This window comes from Trachymyrmex cornetzi, unplaced genomic scaffold (assembly GCF_001594075.2).
Source record: "Trachymyrmex cornetzi isolate Tcor2-1 unplaced genomic scaffold, Tcor1.1 scaffold61, whole genome shotgun sequence".
NCBI classification, from domain to species: Eukaryota; Metazoa; Arthropoda; class Insecta; order Hymenoptera; family Formicidae; genus Trachymyrmex; species Trachymyrmex cornetzi.
In genome coordinates this window covers 224,048-250,649 of record NW_017299926.1, presented here as the reverse complement: position 1 = coordinate 250,649, position 26,602 = coordinate 224,048, and the positions used below count along the sequence as shown (strand labels likewise).

Below are 26,602 nucleotides of genomic sequence, written 5' to 3'. Positions count from 1 at the left end.
AAGACGTAGAATTCTCAGTTGAGACGATATCGCCGATAAATCCTTTCTTTCACATGCAAGTAATAGACGTTCGAGGGCACATTGTTGTCGGACGGTAATATTTATCGCCGCGAACGGCGACCATAAGTCTCGCGGGAAACGGTTACAAGGATTTTTCGCGTCGCGGTATACTTTTAGCAATACGGATTCCATCAAGAATGTAATAGAAACGGTCGTTATTCTGGGAAGTGGAAATAACGCGCGATGTCCTTTATCGCGCGAGAGACCTACCTATCGAACGTAATAAAATTGATTCATCGTACACATGCGTACAAAAAATTTCAGAGCTATCGATACTCTGCTCCAAGTTTAAATATTACTCCATCACGCAGAATGTAATAAATCAGATCTGTTGCGCGCGATCTCTATTGTGCGAAAAATTTGTAATTCACCGATATTATTCACACGTAGATACACGTAGTGTAAGCCATGTTCAATCACGACCAATGGAATTCTTTATACCGATTGTGATATATTTTTTCCAAAATACGATTTTTTGCATGTCAGAGTTCAAGTAGCAGCACGATAAACCACTAAATATTTATATTTTTTGTATCGTTTCAGGGTAACATTATAAAGATTATTTAGTTATTTACAGAATTTTAAGTATACCTGTTAGTAGCATCGAATCGATCAAAAATTAATTTGTGTTGAAGATTATAATTTCAGTTAAATGATTGTGTTGTGGAAGCCGATAGTATGCGGCGCTTTGACCGAGATAAATGTATTTAGGAATTTATATGTAATCTGATGTTGTACAATCTGTACATAATGAGCCTATATGAGCCAACACTGGATATTAGGATGTAAAATAGTCAAACTTTATTAAACAAAAATCCGGTATACATTTCAACCCTCGTTTCAAGTCCTCTGCAGTACATAAAATCAATAACACAAATACAATTAATTAATGAGAAGGTCGCGTTTTGAAGACTGTGTCCAAACTTAAGGAACGTTGTACAGGGTTGCAGATACATACTAAGGCAGTACGACGGAATTGCAAAGCAAACTTTGCATCGGCAGGCGCGGTTCAATAGATGATGACGGTAACTTTATAACATAAACTTTATAATATAAATAATAAAACTTTGTAGTATAAACTTTAATGTATAAAGTCACCGCCATTACCTATAAAACCGCGCCTTGCCCATGTAAAGTTTGCCACGCAACTCGTCGTATGTATCTGCAACACCCTGTACATCAAATTGACCGATTTAAATGAGTTTCGGCAAACTACTTTGTTATTGAATTGTAAAATTTAATAGCAAAGAGAATGACAACGCTAGTAGACAACGATAGTGTTGGCATACAGGCATTATATACATCATTAAATTTAATCTCTTGAGCTTGTGATTATTACTTATTGTTTTATATGTAATTATTATCCCAACATCTAGCTTCGATCGCACATACAATATTTAACGACTCTTCATACACTTTTGCAATATATTCATGTATATTGGTCGTATTTTTAAGATCATTATAATTATTTTTTTGTTGACATTATACTGCTTTCTATATAAACTAAAAACTTGTACGATGCACCAACATCAACATGAAAAACATCGAATATTAAAGCGCAACTGTAACGACTAAACTTTTTCCATTCAACCGTGGTGTTGGCAGAGCTGAAAAGACTCGTAAACCAAATAGCCCCGTTTTACGCGAGTTCCGCGCGTTTGAAATCGTTATCTTAAATCTTTCATCGCTACAAGCAGGAAACGGAGACCACTTTGCTTCTCCTCGCGATAGGCAAATGATAGCCCGTGCCAAAATTATTGCTATCCATCTTAACATATATTCAGCGGTCCGGATACTCGTGTACTTGCACTTCGATAAAGTATAGGGCGCGAAAGTGGCCGACCTTAATTGTAAAACGGAAGTCTCCTTATCGATCGGCACCAACGGCATAACTAACGGTCGACGAACCCTCAGGTCTTCCCGATCGAATTTCCGCATAGTTTCTAATTCCGGCGCTTTGCCGCCTTCGATTTTGGATTCGCGATTTCCATCTCGACTGTTGTCAGAATAATCGCACTGAAATAGATTAACGATAACTTACTAAAAGCTATAGTTAAAAGCGTTTGATAAAGTACTTAATTGAAAAATCTAAGATCTATAAACATCTATAAACAGATTTATTTTCAAATTTGCTTCTTTGTTAATATACTCTCTAAATCTTAATCAGTAGATATAGTCACTAATTACTCAATGACATATTTGGCACTGATAATCAGTCAAGTTTAACTAAAAAAGGAAAAATATTTCAGCATTATATAATTAAAATACTGATATTTGTATGTTAATTTTAATTTTCCAATACTATATTCATTGAATGTATGCACTAAAACAAAGTTAGTTAGATCACATAATAAAGATCAGCTAGGTTAGGGTTCTCACATTTCATTCACTGAATACCAGTGGCATACTTGGCACTGATATCAGTGATTATCCACTGTTTCAGATTTAGAGAGTAAGTTCTAAATTCTACTTGTAATGTCTGTAGAAACTTTCTATTTGTTGCGATACGTTTGTCACATATTAATATTTTTATTTTATAAATAGATATTATTACATGTACAGAAAAACAATAATTTCTTGTATTATCTCTTCGGTATTAATCTGTACATTGAATTTTCAATTTAAGCCACAAAATATTTTGCTGAACCTATCAATTTCACGAGCTTGTTAAACACCTCTTCGAAACTACAGCATTGGCAGCGACGTTGGTGGCGCCTACGCTCATAATTTTCACGGCAAAGAATTCGCCGGCGTATAGAGCTGAGCTGCGGGGCTTTCAGAAAGTCGAGCAAAAAGTAACGTTATTAGTAACTCAATCATAACGTCCGGCCAGCGGATTGTAAAACCCAGATTAAGTATACCTTAAGCAAAGCTTGCTTGGTCAAAGAATATTGAGCGTGACTAAAGCAACTATAAATTTATCGCGTCTGAGATAAATACTACAGCAATGCTGTTTTCCTCTATCGTCGAAAATATTTTCGTCTCGTAAAAATTGAAGTATAACGGTATACCGTCGCAAGCACGTGCACGAACAATTGATTCATAACGAGTGCCAAACGAGTCCGAGATTGCCACGCCGATGTCGGAACTACCGGCCGTCGTAGCGTAACGTAGTTTATTACGGTTGACCGTGTATTAATAAATTCCGTTTACGAGCCAACAGGCGACGCCTATAATTCTTCGTTCGCCCTGTCTTGCCACGAAAATAAATAACATCCGACGCGTTCTTCGATGCGCGAAAACCAAGCAAAGAATTATAGAGCGTTCACGTCACGAAGGGGCAGTATTAGTGTTCTGAGGAAAATAGGAGAAAAATATTTAATAAAATAATACGTTATTGCTGAAATATTGTCCGGATACGCGCAGAATCGTCGTCCCGCGCGCTTCTCAATTTAGCAACTCGTGACCAATTCTCATTGGCAGCGCATGATTAAGTTTTTATTGAAATCCAAAGTCCCGTGTCACTCGTAAATTCGCATGAGCGCGCAAAATTGTACGTCGCCCACTATGTACACTTGCGTTAGTGTGAACAATATCCCGGATCGAAATACCACGGAAAAAAGAGGGACAAAGAGTTAGATCTCTCAGGCTAAACCCGATTTGCCGACAGCTTTAAAGCCGATTAAATCGCCACTTCTGTAATACGCGCTCTTCAATATTTAATTACGGAGACTCTCGAACTTGTACCTGTGCCGATGATATTTCTCGTGGATATTGCTGTTGTGCTGCTCGATAAATTTCAAATTGATGTTATCGCGTTTCGAAGATCGCACAACAATCTTTGTTGGAGGAGACATAACCCAACTGTGACAAAATAAAATAAAAAACGTTTTGATAGAAAATATAAAAGTAGAGAAAACGATTTTGTCTGATTCCAGTTGTTCTTAATCAACTAAAATTAATTAATTCATATTCATATACGAGACAATTTTATAATCAATTAATCAAATACGTAATCAAGTAACTTGGAATATTTAAGATTACGAGCCTGAAATTATATTATAGAAAAATGATACGCTAACATCATATTGTTACAATTACCGCAAAGAATTACTGCAATTTATATGACAATTCCGAATTCAATAAAGATCTGAAGAAGATAAAAATTTGACGATCGAAAAATTCAAACAGGAGATGAGAGATTCGAGATTTTAGAAACTATAAAACTTCCAAGGTACCTATAACAGTATTATTCAACGATGTAAGTATTCAAGATGCAAGAAGTTTAAAAGCTTTAAAGCTCGTATTTATATAGTCGCATACTAAAACCATCGTGCTTAATATAAGTCGTTTCATATTTACAAAATTAATTATTTCTTAAAATAATGTATACGTTTATATTAATTCTTTTTAAACAAAGTAATTAAGTAATCAACAATTTAAATCACCATTTAAAACAGTTTCTATGCAAGATAAAGAATAAAATTTGTACTATTAGTAATATACATTTACAGTGAGAGCAAAAAGTATTCGTACAAGAAAATTTGTTATAAAAAAGTCTTATTTGTAGAAAATAAACATTAATTAGCAATTTTATACAATGAAGACATTCTGTTATAACATAAACAAACGAGCTTCGCATGTATGCCTGATTTTAGAAGCTAAATTTCTCGTTTGTACGAATACTTTTTGAGCATTCAAACAATACAATTTTTTATTTTCGCTTATTTTTCAGATGATATATTTTGTATAATCGATACACACATCTTTTTGGTATATATAATTTTAAGAAACATACAGTCTATTTTATTTTTTATGAATAAACAAGAAATGATCGTCAATTAAACGTCGAATCGACGTCAAATTGATGTTGAAATCATTGTATTTATATCGATTCGACATTAATTCGATGATTCATTTCTCGCTGGATAATATTTACTTTTTATAAAAATAAAGTTTTTTTTTCATATTTTCTCCGTACGAATACTTTTTGCACTGCATATAAACGTATCAATCAGATTAAAACAATTTTCTTGTCAATTCAGTTTCAAGTATAATATTTCTACTTCAAAACGTTCTTTATACGGAAATCATTATTTTAAAAGCTAACAAATCTGTAAAATGAAAAATATGTAATAGCCGTTCGCTTATTGAAATTAATTTTGAAATGGAAAAAAAAGAACAAAAAATTCAACATAATCGATTATACCTCATAATATCAAATATTTTGTAATGGCTAGCTGGTATGTGGCCTTGGTGTTTGCTTGGAATTATATACCGAACATTACCGCATACGCAAGGTCACCACACGCTGTGTCATTCGCCCGAAGACGCTTGAATCAGTACGTATACCTATATATACAGTGAGAGCAAAAAGTATTCGTACAAGGAAATTTTTTATAAAAAAAGTCTTATTTGTAGAAAATAAACATTAATTAGCAATTTTAAACAATGAATATATTCTGTTCTAACATATACAAATGAGCTTCGCATGTATTTCTGATATTATAAGCTAAATTTCTCGACTGTACAAATACTTTTTGAGCATCCAAACAATGGAACTTTTAATTTTCGCTTATTTTTCAAATGATATATTTTCTATAATTAATACACATCTTTTTAGTATATATAATTTTGAGAAACATACAGTCTATTTTATTCTTTATGAATAAATTGTTAATTATCCAACAAGAAATGATCGTCAATTAAACATCGAATCGATGTCAAATTAATGTTGAAATCATCGTATTTATATCGATTCGACATCAATTCGATGACTAATTTCTCGCTGGATAATATTTACTTTTTAAAAATAAAGTTTATTTAACAAATATTTTCTTTGTACGAATACTTTCTGCACTCACTGTATGTATACCTGCTGCGGCGTGTGCCGTTCTCCGAGTCATTATTACTCGTTGAAATATGCGATTATTTCCTGCACAGTTAGCTATTACTTCACGTAATTAATTATCTTCCGTGACTAACGACTAAGAATTTACCGAAGCGAGAGCGCGACTTATTCGTCTCACTTAAAAATTCCAACGAGAGAGAATGGAAATTAGTATCGTTTCGTCATAATATTTATTTCTACGCAGACAATAATTGATTTAACAACACTTACGAACGATTCAAAAATATTTTGCATCGAGCGCATTGATTTTTTTTCGTTCATTTATTACGTCATTTGTTCGTCACTTTCGGATTAAAAAAGCGCGGAATAATACATGAATCGTTGGATATATCAAACTTTGCCACGAATAGTCGCAATATGAAATAGTAAAATGTGCATCGCGTGCGATGAATATCGAAAATATCGTGCAACATACGATTAAAGTATATTATTTTAATGTAATGATTATTACACGCGATCGTAATTAACTGTGTTTTTGCGAATGTAGTGTTATACGAGTGCAATGAACGAATCTCAGAGAAAGAGCAGGAGACCCCAGGGAATTTCAACATAGCCACAATTCCACTGCACATTGTATTGGTGAGGGACACACTATTTTTTATTAAGGTAATGGATCTTTGTAAGAATTATATTAAATATTAATTATTTTATATATATATATTAATTATATATGTGTGTGTGAAAATTGAAAGTATAAGGAAGTAAATAAATGTAACATATATAATAAAAGGCTCAAATAATTCAAATAAAATAAAAGTAAAAACAAAATAAAAATATGTCCAAATCAAACTAACATTTCGACCACCTTCGGGGCATTTTCAATGTTAATGTGTAGACATATTTTTATTTTATTTTTACTTTTATTTTACTTAATGTCAACTATATCATATGTACATTAAAATTTGTTTTGTTTTGGCTCGTAGCTCTTCTGATTATATTTTATTTTATTTAAATGTAATATTTCAACCTATTATCTTATTTAAAATACATTTAGTAATGTAAAATGCTACAACTAACTCAACCAACATAATATTTGGTGAAATATTTCATAACCGTACGACACTTTAATAGCATCAGTTTCATGAGAATAACTATTTGCTCCGTATATTTATCTTATCTTTTTAGTTAATTTTTAATCAAAATATTAAGTGAAAATCGACCGAGAAATGTTCGATAGAAATAAATGAAGAAAACTGTACTCGGTCAAGGCAATAAATAACCGGCGCGCAATTTGTTGGAATTGAAAATTGTAAAATTTATATACAAAAATATTATTAGGTATCAAAACCTTAATCGAATACAGTCTTCTTCATTCATTTGTATCTAATCGAAGTATTAAATCATATCTCAAGAAAGTAAATTTTATTCTGTCTTAATACGTATCTTTCCTAATACGTCTTTTAATACGAAATACATTTAACGATTATAAATACAAGTCTAAATCTCGAAAAAAAAACAGAAATTCAAGAATGCTCGCATATTATTTCGAATATACAGAATAAAGTAGAAATCATAAAAAGACTATAAAATTTCCATAAGAATGTAATAAATGTACAAAAAAATTCCTCTCTGAGAAAAAGAACTTGTGAGAGTAATGAAACTTCGTGAGTTTCGTAGCGTCGCACAAAATTGCAAAATGTAAGTCGCGATAACGCGTTATTGGTATTCGCACGTGCAGCATCCGTATTCTTTTTAACCGTCGACATCTCGGCGCGGTTATTATATTGACATTGTCCATTATAACCGCTTCTGAAATCGGCCGAGACTGCAAAGTGATTGCAAAAACTGGAATGTACAAAAAAGCAAAACGCATGTCCGATTGGTGCGACAGCGAAAATGTGTAATAAGAGGAACCAATAATGTCAGTCTGAAAAATGCATATAAGCGGCATAATATCGGAAGATAAAGTTCATTTTATATAGAGATTCCGATCCTAATCAAACGATTATCAAATTTCAGCAAGTAAATCTGCCTGTTTCGATTCATTACAGGACGATTTACAATTATAAGGCTAAGAATTTTTCTCTACTGTTATATATCTTATACTACGCGCGTGAATTGATTTCGCGAGTATCTCCTTTGTAAGCAAAGATTCAAAAAATCGCGCAATAAAAACGCTTCTGTAAAACACGTATACAATAAAATACGTATATAATAAAATAAAGATGATAAAAGCGTATATACTATTATATATAAAATTATTCGTTTAATTTGTGTATCGATTATTAAATATATAGAACTGCTTTTATAATAATTTTGATTTTAATATCATAGAATAATGTTGAAATATTACGAAGAATTTCTATGCTTTTACAAATTTAACATTAATTTAAAAAATCGCAAGCATTTGAAAAATTTAAATATTTTTTTAAAAGAAATAATCTTACTTTAATGTATTTGATCATTAAAAAGTATTAATTTATAAACGTATAAAGCTGAAACTTATTTAAAATCCGACATTTAATATGCAATAAAAACTCAACAGAAACGATTAAAATATATAATATATTAATACCTAATAAAATATAATTTTATTAGATACTGCAAAATAAACAAAGATGGGGTAATATTATTCGGTATCTTAAAATTAATATTTTAGGATAAGATATTTATTGATTTAATGTAATAATCACAAACAATAATAGCAGGATAAAACATGATAGCAATGAAATATATATCATCGAAATATAACACGGTAATATAGAATAACACATCAATAAATCAGGGCAGTTACAATGATTAATAATATTTTGCAAATTCAATTAACTGCCACCGCTTTTGTAATATATGAACAAATATATTTTCGCAGAAGAATAGTTATTTATTTATTCATTCCTTTGGCATTTTGTGGCAGTCTGCCGCATTGCTGCATCGCAGCTCAAAATTTCCATACGCGAAATGAGAGACAAATTCGTTTTCCATTGTTCTCGGTGGACGCATCGGGCGTCGTAACCCGGAAATGCCGCTTTACTCGCACCTGTCCCGGTAATACATTCTTCGTATTCGCGCACGCGGATGGTGGTTAAATTTCCAACTCTGCCAGCGGTACCGGCGGTACTAAAAAAAATGGATATATATATATATATATATATATACATGTGTATATAAACTGGCACGCATGTGAATCTCATCGTCACGCTGCGTAACAGAGGAGAGACACAAAAAAAAAACCGTCCACGATGTGCCTGTAAAGCGCACCTTCTAGCTCCACGTATCGATAATCCGCGCTTCGAGAGATTTAGCTTTGACGGCAGCGAGATTTTTTGCTTCCCTTTTTTGTCTCTTTCATTTATGTATCGGCACGCGCGCGCGTGAGATGTGCATCCGACACCTATGCAGCTTGCGGCTCTTTGCTATTCGTTAGCCGCCATAAAATTTTTAATTAGACGAGACTTATGGACAACATATACATCAGCTGCAGCTGACGTAATGCAGCTGACGCAGTTTCCAATGTGATTCTCTTTTTGACATGCATGTACCTTCTGTTTTTTCCACCGATTTGCTGTCACAATGTGCTCACGTTAGAACTATCTTATCTCGAGGTAAATCCGGAGAACGCTAAAGTTCCATACGGATATGAAAATCCATTTTTAGATTTCGTGTTTTCAGAAAAACAATTACAGAGAGATATTTGTTATCTGTAACTTCAATTTGTTTAGATTAAAAGCTTCCTGTTCCTACAAAAGATAATTTAATTCCGTGCCGTAAAGAATCAAGATAACCATGGCTCACGAGACAGAGTGTAATCTTCTACACGCCTCTTGTAGAAGGTCTAAGCTTTCGGGTTTATTTATTCTACTTGCGAGAGACTCTATCCCTCTTAAACCCGTCGCTTCAAAGCCGTGATAAAGTTGCGCGAAACGCCGGTGATTCCACGCTGCGAACTGCCAACTACCATCCCGGTGCGGCGCTCGTTGCTTGGCAGATCGAATCTTCGCAAGGTAGTATATGATAAGGTACAGGTAAATATATCTACAGTATATATCGATATATGGGGTATATCGAGCTTCAAAGGGTCGCATCCACACGTCAGCCTTTCAATGCCCAACACTCCGGCTGTATCCGATTTTTTAAAAGCTCACCCTGGCCCATCACCATCCACACCGCAACGACACAACTTGTCACCTCATCGGCTTCCATCCCTCAAAACGGTCCTGCGGTGATACACTCGTTCCTCCTCCTCCTCCGTCGCTCTCTTTCTATGCGCGGCTGCAATTTATTTCTTTTTTACTATACGGAACCAGTCAAAACGCATGCACGGTCTACCGGCTAAGGGATGGTAGCCCGTTTTCACACAGGGACTTGACAATACCGCGTCGTAAAAATCAGAAGAAGCAAACGAGCCAGCGCGGAAAAGGAGAGAAGTGGATCGCTATTATTACGGTGGAAGCAACCGAGATTATAATCATCGCGAAAAAACGGTATAAACAAATAGTAGGATTTTGATAGCGCAAGAAATACTGAGAAAGTACTCGGTCAGAAAGTCGACAGTTCGTCTTTCTTGTGTAGTATCGAGGAAAGGAAGGAAGGAAGGAAGGAAGGCTTTTGCAAATTACGTGGAGTCTAAGGCGACTTGGAGACTTTCAGAGTTTTAATTACTCCGTGCGAGAGGCGTTTTCACTCTCTGCCTCTCTCTTTCTCTTGTTCATTGCCCTCGTTTACGTTTCTGCTATCACGTCGAGGCGCTATTTCAATTTTACGAAAGATTTCCAGCTTTGACGTGAAAGGGCGACGTTACATTCTATCGACGCGTTCTAAAACCTGATTACATTTGTAGTGACTCGTAAAATTAATCAAGGATTTTTAAATTTTCCTGAAAAATATGTAGAAACTTCTTATTTAACAATAATTATATTCGGTTTTTTTTTATAATTTGCACGATCTAAAAATCTGCTATTTTCTTCTATTTATGCTTTTTGCATTAAAAAACTTGATTTGAAACTTTTTAAGATATCCGATTACGAACACCACTTGTATTTTTCTCTAATTTTCTAATCTTTGTCCCAATTAACCCGTAATAAATTAACATTGTAAAACAAATGGGACTTTTTTTTAAAGGTGTAATATTAAGCGCAAACTTTATTTCCCGCTTTTTCTTTCATTGAGTGACCGACTTTACACTTGCGCTTTGCTTATTAAAAGCATTAAAACAGTAACGCGATGTTTCTTACAAGTCGCAGCTTTTACTTCCGCTTCCATCGCAGCATTTTTTACAGGAAAATCGTTAAGAACATTTACGAGCACGCGTAGCCACTTAAGATTTGCGCCGCTTACAATCAGATAGATACAAATGCACATGCTTTGTGTACGTGCATTGCGAGTATGTTAATAAGAATAAAAAATTAAACGTCAGACAAAGTCAAAGATATGAATAAATGCAAATGAACATGATTTGCGTATTTATTTCGAACAATAATAAAACGGCTCATTTGTCTTATTCAGGCAATACACAAAAAAATAAAATTCTGTAAAATATTTTACGTCTACAAAAGAATAATTAACAATCGAGGAAATGAATTCCATCGATGATGTGCTATCGGCGAAAAAATCTTAATGGCGCGACAAATTCATAAATCTTATGATCGTTATTTTAGATAAAATTATTAATTACTCAAATTATCGAAAAAGTTTCTTCCCTGGTAATAGCCATTAACGAGCGCGATCGTAATTCAGTGCAATTTCTACGATGCGACAATTTCTTATCAGAACACACTAAGTCATGATAGGGACGATCGGGGCGACAGTGACAGATGCCACCGATCTACGGCAAAAAGACTGCTGGAGATACATTAACGCAAAAAAGGAGAAGCATCGCTATGCAACGTGAGATTCTTGAAGCAAGTAACGTTAACAGTTTCAGACGGAGAACGCTGATTATTTTCCATAAATACGCCGCGAATTTACGGAGCACAAAGTTACGACGGGGTTACGGCGTGAATACAAATTTATGCGGCACCGGCCGTAGCACGACGAAAAAACTTTTTTTCCTTCGTTGTAAACCCGTTGCGAAGTTGATTTCAGACAAGAGGGAGAAAAAAAAATATGCCACGCGCGCGCGTATCAGAGTCAAGAGGAGCGACTACACGCGAAACGTGGTACTCGTGGATAAATATTTATACGTGCACTCACGCGTCGACATTGCACGCACCCGGGGTGTTGCGTGTACGCGTGCGTGTCTCTTTCGTTGATGTGAAAAAAAAAAAAGGGACTCACTTTTCGCGTGAGAAGCGTGGCAGGATTTTACGCGTTTACTTTGACGCGTCAGAGAAATCACTTTTTAAAAAGAGATCCCTTATTTGTAACAACATAGATATAATCAAACGGATAGGATAGGATACAAAGTTCCAAGTTTCTAAGCGAAATCTTCACTTAGAACTTTGCAACGTATTATTAAAATATCAAGCATGGTCTCTCCAAGTTACTTTAAGTTGTAAAGAAACAATTTACTGACACAGCGAACTGGACGCACTAATACAAAAATGTTAAAGTCGTTGTATTGATCTAATCTGAGTGTAAAAATGAAATGCAAATATCGAAGAATAAAATACGCACTTTGCAAAGCAGCACAATAAAGTATATTAAGGATTTTGCGGTTTAATTTATATTTATATTAAGCGTTTTTACTTCAATTTGTGTAAAACGGCTTTAATGTACAGCAGTGCGCATTAATAAATCTAACAAAGTGCAAATTCGCTGTAAGAAGAAAGTTTCATAACTTTCATTCGTTAGAATTCATCATAAATATGTAACAACAACGTTACACTGGATATACATGATCGATTGCAAATGTTAAGCATTTGTATAGAAATTTTGTACAAAATACAAGCTCTCCAGTGAAAAGATAAAGATAACGCGGGAGAAAAAAGAAAGACACAATAAATTTAGCTATAATATTTTCTGTAAGCTATTAAACATAACTTTGTTCTTATAACTTTGCGCGGGGGTAAAATATTGTAGGAAGACTTTTCTAAGTTTATTCATATAGATTACTTATTCCGCTAGAAACTGTGAATATATATACAGGGTGTAACAAAAAGATCGGGACATCTAAATATCTCGGGAAATATAAGTTTTACAGAAAAGTGTTTCAGACAAAAGTTATATGGTTTAAAGATATCTATTTACTGATCCTATCAGTTTAACCTTGGGTTGCGTAGCCAAGATCAGGTCAAGGTTACATTGATTTTCTGAAATGGAACACCCTATTTTTGGGTTCATGAAAATATTTTTTCATGAAGTACTTTTCAAGTTATAATGCTTCAAAGTTATAGTATCGCCGGCATTAGCATTACCCAAAATATTTAATTTTGGAGACTGGCCAGTCAAGGCGAGATCGGTCGGGGGTCCGTGAATCTTGACCTTCAGTTAACACACAAACAAAAACATAACGCGTGGTATTACATATCTTGGGGAATGCTAGTGCCGGCGATACTATAACTTTGAAGCATTATAACTTGAAAAGTACTTCATGAAAAAATATTTTATTATAGCGTTTTGGAAAGCTCTCGACATCAGCTATTAGATTCTTGAATCAAAAATAGGGTGTTCCATTTCAGAAAATCAATGTAACCTTGACCTGACCTTGGCTACGCAACCCAAGGTCAAACTGATAGGATCAGTAAATAGATATTTTTAAACCATATAACTTTTGTCTGAAACACTTTTCTGTAAAACTTATATTTCCCGAGATATTTAGGTGTCCCGGTCTTTTTGTTACACCCTGTATAATAACGTAACAATGTCGTCTCAAATATAAAATTGCTTGAAGATACAAGTGCGCATTCAGGTATTACGATTATCGCGCGAGTTTATGGCTGTATTTATATATACGATATCGCTCTTATACTGCTCTTTCGATTACCACCCGGATCGCAAAACGGATAAAAAATGATGAAAGATATTAGCCTCCCCGCGTGTACCGAGATATAGCTCAAAATAGCGCGGGGAAGAGGAACAGCGTGAACGTAAAGGCGAGAAGGAACGGCAAATTTATCGTTAATATTTTTCACACGCGCAGAATCTTTTGTGAAAGAAAGAAAGAAAGAGATATCGTTGTTTCAATATTTTTTCTTTCTCGAAGCATGTCTCGCAACGTGGCGGTACCAAGAGTTAGAAAATATATAGACGAACAAGAGGTTGAAATTTACGTTCATGCACGTGACACGCGCGAACAAAAGCACCGATGCCGACAAAGTGTCGTTTCGCCTTCGAAGGCCGACCTCCGTCGTTATGAGTTACTCACAGTATTATTACACGCCTCGGTATCACGTTATTTCAAAATTTGGAATCCTGACCGTTGAAATTTCGCAGTGTCATCCATTTGCTGTCCGAGCTATAGCACGCAAAATGCATAAGCTAGCATAAGACCATCTGGGCCAATGAGCGTATTATGTAAATCAATATGGCGACTTTATCCTGGGTGCTCATTGGCCCAGAATGCCTCGTGCTACGCTAAACCATGATTATGTATTTTGTGTGTTCCCCTCGCACAATAGAATTTCATTCTGTGAGAGCCCTCGGACAGATGCACACGTGTTCACGTTCGAACAGGTGAGAAACGAATTGCAAATCTTTTAATCTACATTTCGTGCATCCAACGAAAGTTTAGCAATGAAATTGCGCGTACGGATGATACGGACGAAAGCGTCATAATGCTCGTAACAAAATCATACAGCCGCGCGTGAGTAACGAGAGTACTCTCCTTCCTCTCTCTCTCTCTCTCCCTCGTCTCTATTTCTCTATCTCCGTTGAAAACATCAGGAAGAGTGGAGTCAGATACAACGTTACTCTCCCCAGGGCATCAGAGCACCAGAGAAACTCGGCAAACAATTATAACTTCCGGTGGGAAACAACGGTGTATATCGTTGCACGGCGCACGTCGTAGCGAAACGCTGCATTTATGGTCCCGTTGGTGTTATCGAGCTCTGAATTTCTGGTTTCGGAATTTCCAGTTCCACCGCGGCCGGCTGCGGTCGGCCGCCACCCTCGGCAACGATTACCTTTCTTAGAGCTGCGCGCGATTCGATTCATCCCCCGGCACGGTTCGTTCGCTCAGACACGGATTCCTCCACATCTCGCTCTTCTACTGACGCGACGGCAAAGGAAGGAGGGTAGCTTCATATCTCTGCTAACGCGCATGGAAATATCAATTCCGTTAACCTTTCGCACTCCTAGTGGGATTTCTTGTTTCACGTCAGCTGACTCGAAGCTGTTTTCATAAGTAAACTACTGACACATAAGTAATTAATGCTTCCACGCTCCACTTCGGTGACTGAGCTAAAATAACAACGTTCGAAATGACTGACCGAATAACTTTGCAGTTTTGACGGGGACAGACGTTTACTCTCGAGTCTTTCATCCGGAATTTATTATCCCGATCGAAATAATAACAATGAAGACAGTTTTAATGAATAAATCTATTTACAGTTATTCGGAAATAAGAATCCAATTAAAAAATTATTTGAAACGAATAAGCGTCAACACGAGTAAATATTTCTTTGATTTTGTTAGTTGAGTATTTATTATTCCAGATAAAATTCGAAATTTTCCAGCGAGTTTTCATCTGTATATCTCATTTTTATATTCGACACGTGTATAGCGGATGCAACGTGCACGTGTACAGTGGATGCAACGCTCTCGTGTAATCCCTTTCGTCGTCGGACCACAAAGTTTTCCCATTTGGCGAGATACGTACACTTTTGTTTTCACCGCACGGTAAAACAAATTTTCAGGTGCATTTCGGAGCACTGAGCGAACGTTCTCGTGTACCAGCTCCATTTGACGAGGTGCATTTCGCAGCCGCGTTTTCTCCTGTCCCTCTCACAAGATCCACCCTCAAAAAAAGCCATCTCTTAGCCGAATTCATGACAATGTTACACAGTAGGCTGACTTTTTTTCAAGAAGAGCTCGGATCAAACATGAATACTTTAAGCACAGCGGGATGATGTCGTTAGTATGAAAAATTATATCGGCAAAAACGGTTCTCTAGAAATAGAAACGCCGTACACAAATGAGTTTTTAATTATATATCGTGGTAAAACACGTACCACTGACTACGAAGCATTGTCGTTTTAATATTAATTGTGTAAGTATAAACATAATCAGTTTTAAAACTTTGAATAATCAGTTCTCAATTATGACGAACTTTATATTGGAAATAATAAACTCGTAAACATTGATTTTCGAAAGTTGAAGAGAAAAAGAAATATTTACTAAGTTGTTAAGAAATTAGAAAAGTAGATAATACGCCATGAAAAAAGTTTGCGTTATAGAGTTACACTACACGTAGAAATAATTACAGGCATCAGTATAATAGTATAGACTTATCAAATTTACCGTTCCAAGTAGGTCACGTTTGTATATGGCCAGGAATTAATCACCAATTTAGATGGAATAAAAAATTGGTTAGGTTGTAATCGCGTAATAGTAGCAATATGTCATGCAAAACGACAGACTGATAATCAATCGAGATTACGACGAGTGAGATCAATTTAGAATACTTAATGCCTCCCGTTCGAGCGTGTATTTCCGTCTAGCCGATCGCTCTTACACAGGGTCGCGCTACTTTTTCAACGTCATATCGAAATTGGAAAATCTATCGGGAGTAGCCACGATTGCGATTAATCTTCAACGGCAGTCAGATCGCGAACTTCTCGATATTTTACTCGTGCGAAATGACATTTGGCTACACTGAGAGCAACGTCGGCGAGGACGGAGGAACGACCCTGCGACAAATCGATCATCGAAATACGTATCCTTATCGGGCCCTCGCCAGGGTCTCCGCGAACTTGAAGGTGAAAAGTTGACCCGCACGATCCTTCGCGTGAGATTTCGGGCTGAGGTTTCAACGCAACATTATGTCGCGACATGCTCCGCGGCACGGAGACGAAACTGGGTACAAGTGCAGTAATGTAAGACCGCGTGCACATCAGCGAGCGATGGAATGGGGAGGTGAGTAAGCACGCTGGCTATTAAATAAAATTCACAAACGCATGTTATTCAATGAAATTGTACATATCGCCGATAAACGGTAGTGTTGCGTGAAACCAGAGTTCATAGCAGGATCGATCATCCGTATTATTGGATAGTGATAACTGTTAATTACACAATTTCTATGGTTACTCCGGCAGACATGTAATCTCGAAATAAAATCTATATTTTTAGGAATTGTGTTAATATTTCTCTCAATTATATTCGAAAAAAAAAAAAAAAAAAAAAAAAAAAAACATTTAAATTACAAACCTTATCATTTTTGTCATCGCGTTAGTTGAGATACTCGCATCCGAATTATATTTTGTAAATAAATTTCCACATTCGCTTTAAAATTCGAAGCTCATCGCTTATCGTTTACCAATGTGCACGATGTTTAATGGTGTGTTTAATGGTGTGCGAGGAACATAATATGACGGAGAAAAATAGGAAAAAGGTAAATCTAAATATTAAAATAAACATGCACGACAGTAACCGCATTTATCATGAAATATTTTTGCGCTACAGAATAAAACGGTCGCACTCCGAGCAGTATTTTCGCGACATAAAAATCGATCGTAAAAAAGCCATCGTTACAGAGTTACGAAACGTTGTACAATTACGGAAATGAATGGTGCGTCGTATGCTCTCTGTCTGTATTTTCTTCCGTAAATCCCACGAGATTTTCGAAGCGGATCAATGTATAGGACGGAAATCCAATGTCCCGAAAATCCATGGCTGTCAAAATATCGCGATGCAACGGGAGTAGTAACATCCGTTGAAGGCCGTCGTACGGATTTTAGAATGTCGCGATGTCACCTGTGACATCTTGTCAGAAAAGTAAATGGCGAAATCAATTTTCGAAATAAGAGGAAAGAAACGTTTCACAATCTCGTGTATTATTTCCATTGCAAGCTTTGTACCCCAATTTCTATGACAATCCGCAATCATTTTCTCGATACACGAAATAAACAGAAACGATCGGAATTTATAGGTTAATTAACAATATAATCAGAATTCTAAATCTACAACATTGTTAAAAATTCATCCGCTAATCGTATTGCTTTCGGGTCGCATGAATCTTTAAACATTATTAAAGATTTACGAAATACAAGAGGAAATGGACATCAAAATACGAAATAGTGGTACGCTTTTATCAGAGGCAATTTATCATGGGTTGTCAACTCGGATAACTCAACGCAGTTATTAGCTTCTCGAACTTCGTTTCCGACTTGATTTAAATATCTCGCCTTTCCGATTTCTGATATTAACGACAAATATAAAAAGTGCAAGCTATTAATATTGTATATTATAGAACTTATATACAAAATACGAACAAATAATCGAAGAATAAAAAACTTTCGAGACATAAAAATACAAACTTGTTAAATAAAAAAAAAATTTTATTCATAATGAGAAATCTCGATAACAATACGGCTAAAATATTACGTTTCCTTGCCACAAAGACTGGTACTAAAAATAAATTCTCCGCTATTACCAAAGAAAGATAATATCGTAGTAACCAAAGCACCGAGACTTAACAGTCTCATATCAGTCGTGTTTTATCAGTCGTGACTGATAAGAATTTGCGACCGTAAAAAGGAGAAAGAATTGAAAAGAGTCGTACGAGAGATACCTAATAAGATAAGAAACAAAATTAATTCAAGTAAAACAATGTTTACAAATTTTTTAATTAATTAATACATTATTTTGGTGACAATTGCGATGGAAATGATAATATTGTAAATATTATTGCTCAAATATTCACAAAAAATAATTGATATATGTTGAAAAAGCTCGACTGTATCAAGAATCAAAAATATAAATCTGCCGCTCTCATTTTTCACAGAAAAAAGAAGTAGACTCAATTTAAGAAGAAGTATATAATAAGCAAAATAATATCCGAAGAAACATGAAAGAAAGGAAAAAAAAAAGAAAATATTGGTTCGATAGAAAATATGAGAAGTTAATAATGGCAAAACTTTTCATTGAACGAATGAATACGAGATAAATCTTTAAAAGGAAGTATCAGTGAGACGCGCAAACAGAATACGGGAGTAATTATGATTTTTTAAATATCTATAGAGAATTTATTTATATAAGAAGAGATTTGTATTAATTCGGGGAGATTGAAGATACTCGTAAAAAAGCTTTAGGATTTTCGTAAAAAGAGGCAAAGCGAGAACAGGAGCACGAGATGCGCCGCAACGGAGCAGAGGACGTACTGAGTGCTGGTCGAGGGAGGGAAGTTTGCCGAGCTCGGTGGGGATGCGTTTTACTCTGGAGGGAAGAGATGGGCGGCGTAGGAGAAGGGAAGCAGAGAGAGAGAGGATACTCGTGTCGCGCGATAACCGTCGCCGAGGTGCAAACCAGCCGCGAATTCGAAAGGCGGCCAGTCGCTGTTCGCGCGCCGACGACGACGCGTCGCCAAGTTCGCTCGTATTAACGCGGGATTAACTTAAGAGCCGCGCTCTTTCCTGCTTCAATCGTGTTACATCTCGTTGTAAGTGTTCTCTCATCCGTAAGGGACCGGATGGTCGACTTAACGGAGGAGTGTTCTGGTGTCAATGTGAGCGTAGTGCTCGCGCGAGTGAAGAAGATATCATTTTTTATCTACAACTATGATATGAGAAAGGAGCTTGTAGAACATGACCACATTACATGACCACCCAGCAGTATCAATTAATATTACGCGTCAACTGAGCGACGAAATTTTTTTTTTTCTTCAAATGCAAAAGGGAATAAGCATGTTTCTTAAATACAGAAAAATTTGTATTTTTCCCCTCGATGTATCCTGTATATGAAAGACTCGTCAACGTGGCACGCGAACGTATTCTCTCGCGGCGCAATCGTTGCATAACACGACAGCGTCACGCGGCAGCTGCATCACGCGTCGGAATACATGGAGCCTTTCCGTTGAGACCGCATAAAATAACGCTGTCGGTCGTAAAATAAAGCGCGGGTCGACCGCGGCATTGAACCGTAAAGTCGATCGGCCGTCCACGACGCGACGGCCACCAACGTCGTCGTCGCGCGGCGAGACGAGACGGGATGAGACGAGAAATTCCGCCTAGCCGTCGCGACGTGGCTGAGTTTATTCCGTACGATCGCACGCTCGAGAGAGGCTCGCTCGAATGGATCATCGCGAGACTGTATAATACTTGATTTCCCACGTGGCATGGTGCGGGCGCGCTATCTCCTATAACTGCGCCAGCTGCAGGGTCGATTAATTGCTCGTTTCTCACCACTCTCTAACCCTGCCCTGTCCTCCCCCTCGAGGAAAGAATCGCCGCCGTCACCACCCAGAAGACTTAATTGTCGCGTCACGCGAATAAGGTCGACTTGTCGTACAAGCACGTCAAACGTGCCGATTGCCTGAATTTCAGAAGCATCGACATGTACGTGGAATATATTTACGGACTTTGCAGAGAGCTCGTAAATATTTCTCTTTCTCTTATTCCTTTTGAGAAGGAAAGATTTTCCATTAACTTCCTATACGTCAAACTCGTCGTGCGACAAGTAAAATATTGACTCGATCGTGAGAAACGCGCGCGTTACGAACATTTTTCCTTGACGACCGTAACGAATTTTGAACATTCGATGTTTGAGGCAAATCTGCATCGTGAGTTTCCGGAAAGAAGAAATTTATTCTCGTGCCTCTTTCTCTCTCTGAAAGTTCGTGATGTAACAATGTTGGAGTACCCTCGGCTGGGCTTTGCCCTTCTCGCCTACTGTTATCTTGAAATTGAAAACAATGCCGCGAGACTAAACATTCCGCCTGGCGTTGCTCCCTACGTTGCATGCATAACGTTACTTGAGTTACGAGGAACAGGGCCGCAACGGTGCAAATTATGTACCTGGATTAAATTAAGAGACCTCGAGATATATTGCATCCCCAACGGAAAACATTAACCACTAAGGACCACTTGCCTATATCGTGATTAAAAGATATCGTGCGACTAAAGGAGAAAAAAGATATTACTCACGGACATGCAATTGATTAAAAGCTCTTCGACTTCTAGCGATAACTGTGTTTACATCATTTACTAAGTGAAAAAAAAAACGACGATATCTTTGATAATTTTATCGCGATTGTCACTTTCCTCGGATATACGATATAAAATAAAGATAGAAAATTACATAATTTTAAATACAAAAATGAAAGCAACAACTCTCGAGAATGTCGAAATGTAAACAAAGAAAGGGCATAGAAAATTACATAATTTAAATTATTTATTCAATAATTTTCCTTTGATGCACAGCATTCTGACATTTTTGTAATCAATGCGAAATCGGTAGAATCGTTCGTCAAACAAAAATTTATCTTTCAGGTCGGCAAGCATAAAATCTTCATTACGCGACGAATTATTCGGGGGAAGAGGATGGAGAAAGATGAAGAAAAATGTGTCGTTTAAAAAAGGCGGTCGAGCGTGTGTTCTCCGTAATGTAGGTTATCGTCAACTCCGTGCCGATATCAGTCATATGTCGCATTAAAAACGTGATATCGATAACGAACAAAGCCAATATTTTTCATTCGCATTCGAAAGCACCGCCATTCGTTATCGTAACAAACATGGAAATGAGCAAGTGCGCGCGAGAGACATGGTAGAAACGCGTCTCTGTACAAACCTGCGTTCTATTCAAACAGAATCATCGGACCGTTACAGTACACCGTATCGCTTGACACACGTGATTTTATTTTTCACGCGCAAAACCGACAGTTTCAATCCTGCTCCGTGTTCGGCTCGTCATTGGGAATGTTTGGCTAACACGAGGCACGAGATCCCCAACTGCATTCGAAAATAGCGATGCACTGAACTGCATTGGTAAATAACCTAACTGAAAAAAAAATCATCGGATAATTCACATTTGTTGCTAGATGAAACTATCTCCAAACCTAACTAATAAAATATCATTGATAATTCATATTTATATTGCGAAAGTATTTCCAAATTATTTGAAATTATTTGATAAAACGTTAATTGAGTCAGAAAAATTCTAACGTGTAACAATCTTAATCTTAAAAAATTGGCGATATTATGTCTGCCGTTTTTCAAAAGAATACAATAACTACGAGCGAATATGATCAGTGAAGAAATAAAATGTGCAATCATTTGGCATTTTCCAATGTACTATTCTATTTCCGATTACGGATAAAAATTACGCGCTAAACGGGCTCGTCACTCGCTGGAATGAAAGTGCAATGAAGTGGGTCGGCGATCTCGGAGTTTCGATAAAACTTCAAAATGCAGTCGTGTTCCACAGCGAAATTGCGACTAAAACGCGGCCACGCCAAAACGATCGAAATACACTCGAACGCTTCGGTTGAATTAGCTAAATACGACACCGTGGGAGAGCTTATCAATAATCAATGTACATAGCCCATCGCTATGTATTCCTCCTACCTCTCTTATAATACCGCATTAATTCGTCAACGTCATGTGTCTCTAATGATGGCCGACTTTATTCAAATCGCATCATTTTAATATGTAAATAATCGAAACGGGTCACGACCAGCTTAATGGAACTCGATGAAACTATTTCCTCGTTATGAGACAAACATTCTACTATTGAATAATATATAAGCTTTTCATCTATTTAACAAATTCACTATTTAACGAACCGTGTCATGTATACAAAATTGTACAATTTATAATATAAACATATTCTGAAGGAGGAAAGAGAGAGAAAAATAGAAAGATGGGAACAGAAAAATTAAAAATATACAAAATAATTTTTCATTAAAAGAAAATCAAGTATTCTCTTCTCAACATTTATATATATATATATATATATATATCGAAAACGCGGGGATAAAACGGTATACCTTTGTCAAATCATCGCCGGATTAACCCTTGTCTCGCGATCAAGCGAATCGTAATGCTAAAATCCCAGCTTAATTCCTGAATACGAAAAAATTATTCCCCTCCAGGATCTTCCTGAGTTACTGTGAAGGGTGAATCCCCGATGTTCTCCTGCACTATTTCAGCCTCCGATCTGGCCTCGTTTATCGTTATCATCGTCTGCGAATGCTTTCCCGAGAGGGTGCGGACAATTCTTACAAGTCGCGGTGATAAAGCGGATGGAAAGATAAGACGTTGCCGAAGGAATAAAAGCGAATGTCTTGAAACGGGGGTTGAATGGTGGACTGCTTGCAAAAGATTATCATCGCCTTTTCTCTTTCTCTCCTTCCTCAAATTGCATGCAGCCGTGAGGAATCGCATACGGTATTCCAGTGGAGTCGCGCCCAACCGAATGGGGCGCGAGAAGTTGACGATGCTACATGTATATATGTATATATATATATATATATATATATGTAGTGCATTGCCGATGAATCGACGTGCAATGGTATTACGAACGAGAGGAAGAGTCACGTAATCGGAAACGATTTACTCCTACACATATCTCACTCCGTACCTTACTTATCGTGTCGCGTGTCGAAGAGGCAAGAGAGACCGACGGGATAGCGTTATCTGTTTTATTCGACCGCGTGTTTCTGAAATAACAAATATGCGGGCTTTTCCGATAGTCCGATCTCGAATTTCAGACTCGAATATATATGAACATCCATTAGCAAGGCGTAAATCAGACAAGTCGAAACGTTTAATCGTTGCACCGCACGGAGTGGAATTCATTCTATCGTCAGTTGGAATAATTTGTGGTTTACGTCTTCGTCTCCGTTCGCCCAAAGTGTATCAATTTCGTTATCGGACTTCCATTTCGGCGTTTTCTATTTTTTTTTTTTTCCCAGCGTGTGTATTCTTTGGTTCTATTTCTCCGTCCTGCTTCACTTGTTCGTTATAGCTGCTGCAAAACCGACGCCCAGTGTGTTTCGTTACTGGTCAATTAATCGTGCACGAATGATCGCCGCGCACCTGCTTTTTATCTCTCTCTCTCCCTCTCTCTTTGTGTCTCTCTTTCGATCATTATTACGTCGAGGAACGATAAATATTCGGTTAATTGAAAATGATCTACGGATCGATGCAACGATGTATTTTCTCACGCGATATTATTTATCTCTGTTATTGAAAGTGAACGATAACGAGGGTGAGTAATGAAGCGAGAATTAATCTCACGAACGTGGCAAAACTAAAAAGATAAATGTAAATATTCTTATAAAGAATGTAAGCGTTTACTTTACAAATATATTAATAAATTTCATATATCTATTATTCTCTTTAACACGTGATTTGATTTGAGATAGATTATTCATAAATTAATAAGAATATATAATTGATGCAAAACTGAAGAGGTTGAAACTTCTGATTTGTATTTTTTGCCAAGCTTCATATTAAGGTAAATTTTTTGTAATAATTATCCTAATTAATGCAATGAGCAATTAGCTTAGTAAAAGCAGCGCGTTAATAGCGAGGTATCTCTTCGTTCCTATTGAATGTAGAGTGAGAAGTCGAGAGGCAGAAAACCGGACCGGAAGAAATTTCGAAGGACTCGACCATAAAGGGAAATTCTTCTCGAATCCTTTGAGTGAGACCGTCTTTCATTCACAACGCTCTTTTCATGTTTATCGATCCCGGTCGCTTCCACTTCATGCCGTTTCATTTTTTTATTATTGCTGGAATAGACCAAACTTTATTTCACCGAGAAATGAAAATATCAAAAATACATTTCATTGACTATCTATGGCATTCGATGGCAATAGTGTTACCTATGTTATAAATATAGGTACTTCCATATATTTTCAGATTATATTTAACTCTTCGAGACGAAGTAATGTTACATTTTTCATCATCATCCCAATGTAATAATCGAATCAAAATCAATGATTAATTAATTCTAAACTTGATATTCAATAAGATTTTAACTGGGTTATACTTCAATTTATTAAGATACGTTTTTAGATTCTTGAAATTGGCATAAATTATGTTTTCATGTTTTTTTCAACAGTTATCCTGCACAAATATACTTTATTATATTTCAACACATTTTGAAAAATTATGTCAGCTTTAAATTCTTTATTACTCGCCATTTCCCTTTTTGAAAACACAATTTTAACTTCATTTTTTTTCAATGTGCTAAATTTAATATTAAAAAGCCGACGAATGAGATAATTTTTCGTTGCATCGCAAAACTAACATAAATAACATCGAGAATCACGTTCGCAGAACGCTAACGCGAAAAGTTTACAGTAACGGCAGTCGACATATTTGCACGATAAACAGAACCACGTCATGTCGAGCGAGAGTACTCTGATAACGCAGGAATGTAGGCACGATTAGTCACGCAACGATATACAGTGGGCGAGTAGTCGAGTGGCAGATCACGGATTATCATCATCGGATATTCCGACGCTGTCGTTTTGATGCAGCGGTATCGTATGGCACTTTTCAACAGTTCGTCCATTCCTATACGATCGAATATGATAACGCAACGTACTATCACTTTGAATGGAGAAACGAAAATCGACGTTACCGTTCGATATCGTCTATCTTCTCGGAAAAATCTGAAGTAATTTCCACAATAAAACATTCGAGACAAATTGAATAGAAAAAAAATCCTCTCATAATGATTCTTAATACAATTGTAAATAGGATATGTAAAAAGAAACGGTTAAACATATAGAAAAACGTCCTTCGCGAAAGTTTAAGTAGTCGATCAAGTATACGTTAATTAAGCAATTTAAAAAATTCGACGAAAGAAGTAAAATGTAATATTAGACCGGGAAAAAATAGATAAGAATGAAAAGTGCAAGGTTTTTTTAATTTCTCTATCCTTACAGAGACGGACTATCGTTTCCAGAGGAATAAAATCGAAGAGACGAAGAATCTCTTGGTGATAAGACGACGCAATGTTCGCGGACGTTGCGCACTGTCACCGACAAAATTGGATCGCGACGTCCCAACGAGGAAGCGAAGCATCGAGACGAATATCGTAGTAGAAGATTCTCCTCGAGTCGGTGGTTCGAATGAGCTTCAAAGATACTTATACTTGGACCGTCATCGAAAGGCATGAATTGATCGAGAGATGGGACGCGAGATTATAATTAAATGACGTGATGTTGCGTGACACGTGTCATGTGCTATGACTAAGTCAAGATAGTTTCTCGTAGTGCAAACGGGATTAATCGCGTGTACGATCCAATCAGTATTTAATCGCACGCGTTAAGCTAAGGCGAAAATTGAAAGCGTCGGAATTCGACGCGGCGTAGATTTAAAGCACAGACATGTCGGGGCGACCTAATGGTCGGCTCGACGTGGAATTGCCTGACGCCGGCTTGGTATAAAACAGCCGGTAATAAAGAAGAAGTGGCGTGAAGAAGAAGAGGGAACCCTTTGAGAGCGCATGGCAGAAGGAGAGAGGGGAGGGGAAGAAGGAGCGAGCGAGAGGAGCAAAATGGGAGCAACGAGATATGTGTTAGGCAGCGCGATCTTGGGACTCTTTTGGAGCAGCTTACTCAAGGGCGTCCTGACCAACTCCACCAGCAGGTGCGATTATCCGCCCTGCTCCTGCGACCACTACGGCAGATTAACCTGCGACTGCAAGGAGGAGGGAGAGGTAGGTTCGACACACAAAAGCGTATCTTCGATAAGTATTCGCGCGAGAATCGATTTTCGATTGAATCTCAACTTGATACCGCGTGAAGTCGACGAAAAGATAGCGAACGGAAAAAATACCGTTCTTCTTATCAGAAACGTTGATCAAAGCACGTATCTTTCGACTCCGAGACAAGGAGAGAGAAGTATATATATATATATATATATA

The 26,602-nt window shown here is 36.8% G+C and overlaps 2 protein-coding genes across 2 annotated transcripts in view; one reads left to right on the top strand and one right to left on the bottom strand.

The window, feature by feature from the left end:
• hiw (MYC binding protein highwire) overlaps positions 1-26,602 on the bottom strand; it is a 201,710-nt gene that overhangs the window by 154,805 nt on the left and 20,303 nt on the right. The gene's annotated exons all lie outside the window — the stretch shown is intronic.
• LOC108766685 (uncharacterized) overlaps positions 19,292-26,602 on the top strand; it is a 17,202-nt gene continuing 9,891 nt past the window's right edge. The window contains exons 1-2 of the mRNA XM_018516112.1: positions 19,292-19,382; positions 25,620-26,395. Of these exons, the coding sequence (XP_018371614.1) occupies positions 26,183-26,395 (213 nt within the window). The 5' untranslated portion in view covers positions 19,292-19,382; positions 25,620-26,182. The remainder of the gene's footprint in view (positions 19,383-25,619; positions 26,396-26,602) is intronic.